At 40.9% G+C, this 12,249-nt stretch overlaps 1 protein-coding gene across 29 annotated transcripts in view; it reads right to left on the reverse strand.

Annotated features, from left to right (window-relative positions):
- ATP9B (ATPase phospholipid transporting 9B (putative)) overlaps positions 1 to 12,249 on the reverse strand; it is a 295,624-nt gene that overhangs the window by 152,854 nt on the left and 130,521 nt on the right. For all 29 annotated transcript variants that reach the window (XR_013408181.1, XM_077974850.1, XM_077974843.1 and 26 more), the window contains one exon: positions 7,246 to 7,322. Coding sequence is in view for 28 of the 29 variants with exons in the window: in XM_077974850.1 (XP_077830976.1) it covers positions 7,246 to 7,322 (77 nt within the window). In the remaining variant the exon portion in view is untranslated. The remainder of the gene's footprint in view (positions 1 to 7,245; positions 7,323 to 12,249) is intronic.

Below are 12,249 nucleotides of genomic sequence, written 5' to 3' on the forward strand. Positions count from 1 at the left end.
AACTCAGGGTTTAGGGATTTGAGTGATGTTTTTCTCCTTAGCTTTCTGTACATTTAAAATTTTTCATAATACGTTTTTCTTTTCTTTTCTTTTTAAAAAAGCAGCTTTTTTAAAGAACAGAATGACCAAAATAAAGGCCAAAAAAAAAAAAAGGCCAAAGAAATTTGGGGATGTTAGATGAGAGGAATGACAAGTTAAAAAAAAGTAAAAAAAACACCTTTATATAAAACTGGTTAAATACCTAACATCCATCAACTTAACTGGGAGGATAGGTGGAGTTCTGTTTGTTTCTTTGTTCTGAGACAGGGTCTGGCTCTGTAACCCAGGCTGCAGTGCAGTGGTATTATCTCAGCTCACTGCAACCTCCACCTCCTGTGCTAAGGTGATCCTCCAACCTCAGTCTCCCGGGTAGCTGGGATTACAGGCACATGCCACCACACCTGGCTAATCTGTGTATTTTTTGTAGAGAGGGGGTTTTGCCATGTTGCCCAGGCTGGCCTCGAACTCCTGGGCTCAAGTGATCCGCCTGCCTTGGGCTCCAAAGTGCTGGGATTACAGGCACGAGCCAGTGCGCCCAGCCTGACAGTTTTGAAAGTATATCACACGCTATTCCTCCAGGAATCTGCAGCTGAGATGGGGCAAGTCCTCCTTATCAGCTGAATCTGTGGAAGCAGATGGCTGCGGGAGGCTGGCGCTCTTCCAGACGGAGCTGAGAACGCTCCTTCATGTCCTGCAGGAGGACATGAAGCCTCTGCTGGGGCTGGGATGACTCGAGGGGAGTCGGTGGTAGAGGTGGTGAGGGCCCATCAGAGGCTTAAGACCAACAGGGAGCGCCAGGGCTCTCTGTGTTGCTGCCTCTGCAGATGCACTGGGACTTGCACATGGTAACAACAGGTACCAAGGACTCAAGGCCTGGTCTCAGGCACGCAGTCTTATGGGCTTTACACCCTCTGCTAGAGTCAGGGAACAGCAACACACTGGAAAATGTCTACTTGCTTAACCATTCTATGTAGCAGGGATTATGTGGATGATTTTTAAGGCAATTATATCCCAGGAACTTCCTAGTCTAGGCCACACCTACGGTGGAAGGCAACAGGAGAAGACGCTGCAGGTGCTGAGGCAAAAGCACCACAAGAGGCCCAAAGGCCGACGAGAGTGAGTCAGAGGCAGCAGGGCCCAGCAAGAGGGCATGACATCCCAGAGCTCCCGCTGAAAAGAAAAGAAAAGAAAAGAAAAGAAAAGAAAAGAAAAGAAAAGAAAAGAAAAGAAAAGAAAAGAAAAGGGCACTCTCTTCTTTCTTACTGCTCTCTCATGGAATAAAGAAGATTAAATAATAAATGTGGTATTCATTAAATTGAATTTATATAAAAGATCTACAAGCAACAGTGTAAGACTTGTCTCCCTAGAAGATCAATTACTGGATAAACCTAGAAAATGTGAAATAATGCTCAATTTGCCTTGACATACAATCTACAATAGTGGCTAGATTTTTTTAAAATTAATTTTTTTTTTTTTAATGAGACAGGGTCTCATTCTGTTGCCCAGGCTGGAGTGCAGTGGTGCAATCATGGCTCAGTGCAGCCTCAAACTCCTGGGTTCAGGCGATCCACCCACCTCAGCCTCCAGAGTAGCTGGTACTACAGGCACATGCTACCACACCCAGGTAATCTTTGCATTTTTTGGTAGAGACAAGTTTCGCCATGTTGCCCAGGCTGGTCTCGAACTCCTGGGCTCAAGCAATCTGGCTGCCTCAGCCTCCCTAAATGTTAGGACTACAGACGTGAACCACTGCACCTGGTAGAAAATATCTGTAAGAAGGAAACGAAGCTCTCCAAAGTATTATACAAAAGCTTATAATTTTAGATAATCCAGTGTCTGTAACAGCCTCCGAACCTCAACAACTCATTTTCATCACTGTACTCCAAATCTTACCACCAACAACTACTCTGCTTCCAAAACTTCTTGTCCATAAGGAGCCCTCTCACCTGCCATCCACCATCACGACTAGCTGTCCCTGCCTTCTCTGCTGACACATCCACCTGCAAACCTCTGGACCAGCCCAGCAGCCCATCTCTGCTTCTGCACTGGGGCTCCTGAACATCAGACCCAGAACAGCCATACCCTGGTTACTGGCACCATTTTAAATTACAGATTCCCAACAACAGCTGGGTCCTGCACATTGCCAACAAGGTATGAGCCTAAACTGTTAGGCTCCTGTCCTTCTTGATCCCTTCAAGAACTGTCTCAAAGTCTTACCATGTTGCATCAATTTCACTACCTAAAGTGTTGTTAAAATTAACTTCTTTCTTGTATCAGACTTTACTGAAGCATTTTTTAACCTTAGGAACGTAAAGCAATTTTGTGAATTGTCAGGGTCCTGCTATACACACTGTAATGAAGATAGGAAAAGAGAGAAAAAAGGAGGGAAGAAGAGGGAGGAGAAAGAAAGAGAAGAGGGGAGGGAGACAGAAAGAGTGACACATTGATTGACTGTAAATATTTTCTACAAATGAAAGAAGTAATGTCATAGTTCCTGTGGTGGCCATATAATACTATATGATTTTCTTTTCAGTAATCTTATCCTCTTATGTTTAAATTACTACTGGATGCCCACTAAACTTATTCTTCCATAGAATTAATATTTTTATTTATAAGACCCTCTATTCTTTGACTAAAGACGTTAATAGTTTTGTGATAAGGATTTTTCTCACCAGGAAAAAAAAACAACAAAATCAACACAATCTTTTCCCTTACAGTATAATCAGTCCACTTCTCATCACCACAGGCGCCAACATGGTTTGGGCTGCCTGCTCAATATGCTCAGAATTTCCTCTCCCTCGCCCTGGACCTGGCTCCCTCAACAGAGCACTCTCTCCTTCCCCTGAACTCTTGGAAGAGCTCTCCAGCTGTGACTGCACCTGAGCTCCACCCTAATAAACATACTGTCCGTTTTAATTTTACCAAGATTTCCTCGTTGCTAAAATTACTAACCTCTTTCTCACTTTTCACTCCAAATGACCTTCTCTGTCCCCAGCACACTGTTGACTACTAGCCACTCCCTAAAATGCTTTCCTCATTCATTATTCTTCTCCTGGTTTCTCTTCCTCTGCTTATCCCTTAAATATTGGTATTCTTCCGGGTTCTGTAAGGTTCCTCTTTTTTGTACATTGAGTAAAAGCCCTGGGAAATCTTGTTCGTGGCGTTGCTGCTCACAAAGTGTTTCCAATTCTCCCTCCTTCTGCACATGAGCTAGAAGTGCAATTCCCTGACTCCTTGAACTTGGCCAAGGCCATTTAATTGTTCTGGCCAATGAAATGTGACCCATATTGCTCGCTGGCAAAGCCTTAAGAATCAGTCAGTATGTAATTGGCCACATCAGTATTTTCTTATCCCAGTGGTCATGGAAATGTGTTTCCAAGATGGGCCCTGAGGGATCATGACCAGCAGGAGCTGCCAGCCTGCGCCGGACCCAGGACATGGGGAACACATGACAAGAAGCAGGAGCTGCCAGCCTGCGCCGGACCCAGAACACAAGGAACACAACGCTGGGGGAGCCACTGTGGAGTGTGAGGCACTTTATTACCACAGCAGCACTCAGCCCATCCTGACTGATAACCCCACTACTCATTCAAAAATATGTATTTCCAGCTCAGTTCCTCTGCTGACAATGAACTCCAATGTATCAATGTCCCAATATGGCTTCTACTCAGAGAGCTGTCAGAACTGAGTGTTAGAAACATTTTTGCTACCTAAAGAAATCCACCAAAGCTCAGGTAAATGATGAGATGAGATTTCCCCTGTACATGTTTACCGTTTTGTTTGCACCAGCCTTCTCTGAAGCCCAAAAGTTTGCTTGTTTACTAAGCAAAACACCACAACGTCGTCTTCAGAAAATAATGTACCAGCAATAAATAATAAATAATAATTTCCACCTTCCCGTCTCTGTTCAGAGACCAGTGTCACAATCCTTTTCCACTCAACATGTATCAACACCGAGGCTTTCCCTGGATAAATTACATGTTACCTTTCGCTCAGTGTAGCTTGCTGAAAACCTTGTCCTGAATTTTATTCTTGTAAAACTAGCATTTAACACTCAGAACTATTTAAGTCTATATTTCATTTCCCTGTTACGTTATGCCTTAATTGGATGTTTAAACACCAAGTCTAAGGAAAATCTCCTCAGGAGCTTCACTATCAGAGTGCTTGTCTTGAGACGCGTCACGGTTCCACGCCTTGTGATCTCCCCGGCTCTACAATCGGGAACCCTCTTCTTCCCGGGAGTTGTCGTGTGGATTCAAGACATAAAGCAGGTAAAGTTTTAGGAAAGTGCCCACCAGGTGGTCAATGCTCTCCAAGCCAGAGCTAGAACTGCTATCATGAATCCCTAACTGAGCATGTATTAAGCAACAGGAAGATACCAGTCACTGAAAGAACACTTTTACATCAGGTTGAAAAGCTAACATCGTCAGCAGCAAGAAGTAAATCCAATTCTGTAAAAGTCAAAAGACGTCCTTTCAATTATGATGTATATTCTGCCAACACTAAGCAAATTTAGAAGGCTATTTTTTAAGAAAGGAGAAGAGGAAGAGAGGAACAGGGAAAAGAAAAGAAGAGGGAGAGAAGGAATGCACACACAGTGGAAACTGGAAGAATTTCTAGGCCATGTGGTAGCTTGACAGTACAGAACCTAGTGGCTTGCACAAACTCGTTACAAAACAACCATTTCTTGACTGGCAATCGGGGTTGGGTTGAAAAATGATGCCACTGAAAACCATTCATTTTATAGAAAAATAAAAATTTAGGTAACATTTACTGAGAATCTGTCAACGTGGCAAGTTCCTTCCTAAGAGCAATGTGTAGATGAGCATGACCTTGTTCCCAGCAACCCCGCGAGTCCAACCCCACTTCAGAGAGGGGAGGGTGAAGAGGCTGAGTGACACACGAGTGTGCACCAAGACCTGGACACAGACCCACTAGCGAGGCTCCAGGGCTGCATTCCAAACCGTGCTTGCAAAACTAAGAGGCCGCTCCAACTCAGAACCAAGACCCTGAGTAAAGAGCTTGACGAGCCAAAAATAACAGGTGTATAAGATGAGAAGAAATAATAAAGTGGAGACTGAATTGAGGAAAAAATGACAGAAAATAAGTTGAACTGAAGAAAAAGGTGGGCTAAAAAAGGAGTCACAGTAAAAGGCAGTGTAGCTTTAAAGATTTTAAATTCATATTTAAAATTAAATTTACCCTCAAATATCATAAATGCAAAAGTAAAAAGATTTAGGAAAAAAAATCCTAGAACTGTACATACATTAGAATATTCTAGTTTTGTGGTTAGGTGCGGTGGCTCACGCCTGTAATCCCAGCACTCTGGCAGGCTGAGGCAGGCAGATCACTTGAGGTCAGGAGTTTGAGATCAGCCTAGCCACCATGGTGAAACCCTGTCTCTACTAAAAATATGAAAATTAGCCAGGTGGGCTGGTGCTCATCTGTAACCCCAGCTACTCGCAAGGCTGAGGCAGGAGAATCGCTTGAACCCAGGAGTTGGAGGCCTGCAGTGTGCCAAGATCACACCACTGCACTCCAGCCTGGGCGACAGAGTGAGACTCTATCTCCAAAAAAAAAAAGATGTTCTAGTTTTGCTCACATGAAAGAAATAACATAGCACTTACCAGAAAACACGTATAAATACTTATGTGATTCTAACTCTATATATGATTACTTTAAAAATTTATTTTTAAATAATTTTAATACTATTGTAGAATTACTGACTTGAATATATTTGAAATGCAAATTAAACTGCAATGCAAGTCTAAAGAGAGAACTTTCCCCATTACCACAATTAGAATTTATACTCAGTAGTAACGCAGCATTTTTCTTTGACTTTAGCAAACATGTTACACACAGATATCTGGAGTTCTGTCAGGTACAGGAGATGCACACTAGATTTCCCGAGTGCACAGCTAAGGGCATTCTCAAGGCAAGCCCCAGTGAAAAAGCAAACAATCGACACAGAAGGCCTCACTCTACTTACTGCCGCAGATGGCCTGGGGCTTTATACGGTTGGTGGTATGTTACTAATTTTCGAAGAGTTAACCATTTTTAAAATAACATTCACCTGAGAAAATGGAATACATCTTGCCCAAACTTTTTGAGACACAGTCTCACTCTGTTGCCCAGGCTGAAGTGCAATGGTGCGATCTTGGCTCACTGCAACCGCCACCTCCAGAGTCTGAGCCATCCTCCTGCTTCAGCCTCCTGAACAGTGGGGACTACAGATGCCCATCACCATGCTGGGCTAATTTTTGTATTTCTGGTAGAGACGGTTTCACCATGTTGGCCAGGCTGGTCTCAAACTTCTGGCCTCAAGTGATTCACCTGTCCCAGCCTCCCAAAGTGCTGTGATTAGAGGCGTGAGCCACTGCACTTGGCCTATCTTTTCAAAGAATTATTTGATTTCCACTGTGTTGTAATAAGACTTCCAGCAAAAGACAGCAAAAGATAACCTTCACTATTAATTATCCACAGAGTGAGGCATAAATCCATGTGAAGATTTTTTGTTTCATCTAAATGCACACAAATTACATTTTAAATAAAAATGAGTAAAATCAATACTTAGGAAGAGCTTCTCATTAACTGTACATTAGCACATACCGTGAATTCATCTCATATACGGTATCACGATGATAGCAACTACTGAGGAGTCAGACTTTTTGTTAATGATTTTACACACATGTTGGATGCATAAATAACAATTTCAGAAATATAATCAATTCAGGATATAATCAAGCAGCCTTTAAAACTAATCTTTGGCTTTCAATATGCTTCTTCTGACGTGCAAATAAATAAAACTGGCTTAATACTATAACATCAAATTAAATACTATAAAAACATTAATATAGATTCCTTTATTTTAAAATGAACTATCAACATAAAAGAGTGCAAACTGTAAAATAAATAGACTGAAGATAAGAAATTAGCCACAATTAACTGTCAAATTACGGGCAAATTATGTATCTAACCATGAAAATTTAAGACACATATAAAACTGATTAGCCAAGCAATGATACTTTTGGAAATTCGCCAGTATGAGAATGTTGTTATATAAACACAGAGAATTCATATGGTAAATCACCAACATTTTCGAAAGTCTACTTTAAGCCAAAAGAATGAGCTTTCAGAACTATGCAGACTTTCTTGCTGAAAGGAAAAACAAGATCGTTAAGGCAGTTGCTCCTCAATCTAGCCTACCTTATTTTTTGGATTGGATGTGTTCATTACACTTCGAGTCTCTTTTCCAGTATAAATGACAACACCTATTACCGTACCTGCAAAAACACGAAAGTGGTCCTTATAGAAACACTTTACAGATGAGTAAAAGATAACACTTTCTAATTCATTGTTTTGATGGAAAGCATTATCACACTATTTTATATAAATTTATCCAACAGTGTATTTAATTTGGCTACTTCAAGAAAATCTAATCTCAGCTTTAAAAATGGCCTTTGAAAATGTCAAACGATTTGTTAAGCAATACAAATGTACCTACATATAACATTAGGAAATGTACTAACATTCTTTTCACTGACAACAGAGACAATGACAATGGCCTTTCACTACTGTCTACTGAAACGGTGGTTCTATCACTGAAGGTCAATGAAGAGGCTATATTCTTAACTGATCAAACTTGTCCTTTGATCTTCAAATAAAGATGGTACCAGTTGAACCAGTTTCTTTTAATGTATTTCCACTGTAAAGATCAAAGTATTACTAAATATCAGTGACAGTCTTTGCTAATATTTCAAAATGTATACAATTAAAATAGAAATATTATAAAAAACAGTATTTGACTTTGCATTTATAGAAGCTATTACTCTTTTTTATACATGTCAAAAAGATAACAATAATTTTTAAATTCAAGAGAAAAGAATTTAAAAAACCCTTGGTATGACCGATAGATTGCAAAGGCTAAAGGGCACTTAGCTCTAGAATGTCAGTATTAAAATCATGGAAGTCTCTTTCTGCAACGACAGCTATATATTATTTATGTTCCTAATTTTCATCCTTAATTTTTTGTAAATTTTGAAGGTGAGAAACACAATTAAGGTAAGAAAGTACATACACATAATGTGCAATTACCATTACAGAATTAACTATAATAATTACACAAAAACTCTTTGATGTCACGTTAATTTAACATGTAAAATGTAGAGTGTCATACAACAGGCTCTTTGAAGTAAAGATGATTGATACGAACTCTCGGCTTTTTGTGAACCTTGATATTTAACATATTGTACATATTACATAGCTTACACCTTCCTCTCTAGAAAATCTAGGAACGGGGAAGGTATGAAGTATTCCCCAGCAGGGATGTGTGCAGGGATTATATATATTTCTCTTTTAACTGAGTGCCACTGAGAAAGTGTGAGGCTTCAGTTTGTAAAGTTCATGAAAGGCAAGGCCAGCTCACACCTGGAATACACGCTCCCCGATGCACAAATGCCATCTTTATTATTACATCCACACAAACTTCTGAGATTAGATGACTATACTTACTCTGCAGGGAAATATTAAATACATAATAACACAATACTATAAAAAGCTTTCAAAAAGAGATCACAGAATTACTTTACATCAGTGAAGCTAAATATTAAATATTACCTGATCAGTATTTTCTGTTTTTCCAATCTAGTTTAACTAAATCTAACTATAAACATCCCACTAATGTTAAATTATCACAATGATGTAACAAGGCAAACTGCAAAATTAACTTATTTTTTTAACATTAACAGAATGAGCAATGCTCAGAGAAGTCTTTGCAAGAATTAATCAAGCTAGAAACCCCTGACCTGAAAGCAGGCTGATGAACCAAGTGGACTCTAGAGTGGCCTTACAATGTACAGCACCGAAATTCAATGTGATAAAGGACAAGGCATACGTTATACATTTTTAACAGAGGGCCTGGTACAGTATTTGTATAATCTGTTAAAGTTTGCTAAAGGCTCTCATAAGTATTCTCTCACTTGATTCTCATGAAAAATGACTACTTAGTAGAATTAGATTAAATGAATTTTTCTGACTGTCATGCTTTTTAATATCTAACGTATAGTATCAGTGCAGAAATATCTGGAACATTTTCCATTCTCTTTGACAAAGGGTATGTACTTATGAAGTAGAATAGGCTAAAAGACTGAGTAAAACCTGTACACACGGCAAAAAGAAATAGAGGAAAGGGGTTAACTGTGGATTGTGAAAATGAGACACAAGAGGACAACAAAATATGACCAACTCATTTTGTGTCTCAGAAGAGAACAGGAGACTGAGTATGACAAATATAAAATGTCACAAAGATTTCTCAGTAAATGAAATACTTAAACAGGAGAATTCCAAAACTTTAACCCATATTTTCAGTGTAAAATCAAGATCCACCTCCCTCACAACGGGCTCCAACTGGAGAAACTTCTACATCAGAAAGATCTGAGTTCAGGATCATGTTGGTAGATTAAAACCACAACCACAACAACAAACCAGTTCTTAACAGGACCCTAAAAATGGTGGTGCTCCAGTATTCATCATTAAATCAAAAATTTAACTCCATTTATCCCAAGAAAACATTTAAAAAGATTTAGGAGCACTTAATCTTCAAAGCCAGTGGATTACATTTGCCTGATCTGTAACTGGACACTTCAGACTGACTACAGGTAAAAATTAATATAAAATATTCAGATGCTTTGGGTCCAAAAAGGGAGGCATAAAATATGACCACATTTACTCCTACACTCCACAGACCCCGTGACTAGGGCCCTTGAGACTTAGCCTACTTCCAAGAGGCTACTATGTGGACAGTCTGTAAGTCATTCTACAGTCCAACTCTATTATGTCCAACTTCTGTTCAATCACAATTTCATGTGAGTAGGATAATTACTCCCTTAGTTATTATATGCCTTCTTTGCTACATGCTATATAGAAAATTTCATGCAAAATTATACCACCTTCTAATTGACTACAGTTGTATTTTAAGCAAATAACTTCCATGATGCAAAGCAAGACAAAGAATGCTAACAAGGTCAAATTTTGTAGAAAAAGATACTCTCCTTTATTTAAACGTTTCTAGTTTATATCACAAAACATAATCCAGCACTTCAAAACAAGCAGTCCACTCAATATTTCAAATGACAGGCCTATTGCAACACTTTTAGTTGCTATTTTTAACCACTGATATATTATGTTTAATTTGCAGATAATCAACCAATCCTCACAAATTCAAATTAAGATGATTCACAGAAAACTACATAAAAACACAAAATATAAAACCTAGACCACTTTAACAAAACAACTAATGGCCTTAAACTAAAACATCAAAACGATGTGAAATGCTTACTAAAAGTCAACACGTATTTCATGTGTGTCTAATGAGAGACAGAGGTATTAACAAATCAACGTATTTGTTGACCCTCAATTATATACCCAAAACCTGCTAGATGCCATTAGCAAAAGCAGGCAGGACCACATACACCAGCCTCTGGAACACACTCCAACTCGCAGATGCCCTCCAGGAGCCAATTTCCATAGAACCCCAGTGTGTACTGCTCACTGGGGCAGGTGCTCCCGGGCTGGACCCAATGATAGCAAGGCAGACACTGAGCACTACATATACAACTCCAATCACACACCAAGTGCAAGAAAACTGATGAAGACCATGAACTGAGCCCCAGCATGTAAACGACCTAGACCCAAACTGATGCACAGAGTACAAATGAGACCCCCAACCAAGGTCTAGAGTCCACACAGCCGGGACACAGAGACACAGCAGACCCGCACCCAGGTCTAGACATCACGCAGCTGGCCCACTGAGTGACAAGGAGACCCGCACCCAGGTCTAGACATCACGCAGCTGGCCCACTGAGTGACAAGGAGACCCGCACCCAGGTCTAGACATCACGCAGCTGGCCCACTGAGTGACAAGGAGACCCGCACCCAGGTCTAGACATCACGCAGCTGGCCCACTGAGTGACAAGGAGACCCGCACCCAGGTGTGCGTCCACATGGCCAGGGATTGCCCTCTGACGGCCCCGTCACACTTTTGTCAACCTTGCCTTAGGGAGCCGAGCTTTCCTTCCAGTTTTGTGACAGCTGAGAATCAGGAACACTCCTTTCTATGCTCATCATGACAGTAAACACAACAGTTCTCCAGGACTCCATTCTGCATTTTACAGAGTAAGTGTTCTAAATCCACATGGGAAGTGAAACCTCAGGCAGCACAGCAGGCTCCCTGTGTCCTGCCTTGGGTCGCCTGTCTGTGTCTAACCTGAGTCCTGGTTCCCATGCACTGAGAACTCTAGGACGGGGAGGAAGGGCCAAGTTCACTTCCCTCCAGAGTCAACTTGAATTCAACTGAGATACGACTTTTAAAGTATAAGAGTAAAAGGAATTCTCAACTTGTAATCAATTACAAAGAATGCAAGAGTGCTTAGGTTACTCTGGAAATCTTAGTCTTTCAAACATTCCTTAGGACATAGCAGTGTGGTAAATATATAGAATGTGGTAACTGTTCACATTAATAAGGCTTTTAAATAAAGATATGTATGTACTAAAAGAGTTGTAATTAAAGAAAAAGCTTACATTTAAAGATGTTCGAATATAAACTAACATTAAAGGCACCTTAATTAAGCTTCTCGAGTGGATTTTTTTTTTTTTGAGACGGAGTCTCGCTCTGTCTCCCAGGCTGGAGTGCAGTGGCCGGATCTCAGCTCACTGCAAGCTCCGCCTCCCGGGTTCCCGCCATTCTCCTGCCTCAGCCTCCCGAGTAGCTGGGACTACAGGTGCCGCCACCGCGCCCGGCTAATATTTTGTATTTTTTAGTACAGACGGGGTTTTACTGCGTTAGCCAGGATGGTCTCAACCTCCTGACCTCGTGATCCGCCCGCCTCAGCCTCCCAAAGTGCTGGGATTACAGGTGTGAGCCACCGCGCCCGGCCGAGTGGATGGTTTTAAAGCCATCTTCATGCCCACTAGGAAGACACAACACTGCATGTTAGATGGCAAAGAGAACAGAACGGGCAGGATGGGGCCGGCATGTCACAATGCCTAATTCGCGTCCAATTGGTCGGGTCCACTTGCCAAGGTCATCAAGAGAACCGAGGTCAGGAGAGAAAACTTGGTTCAGGGAACTGTATCGGATGTCTCAAAAGCCTTTAGCTCGAGCAACTTCAGTCTCCCTCAGGAGAAGGGCCACAAATCAACAGTACTAAGGAT

Source organism: Macaca mulatta, chromosome 18, assembly GCF_049350105.2.
Source record: "Macaca mulatta isolate MMU2019108-1 chromosome 18, T2T-MMU8v2.0, whole genome shotgun sequence".
Taxonomy (NCBI): Eukaryota; Metazoa; Chordata; class Mammalia; order Primates; family Cercopithecidae; genus Macaca; species Macaca mulatta.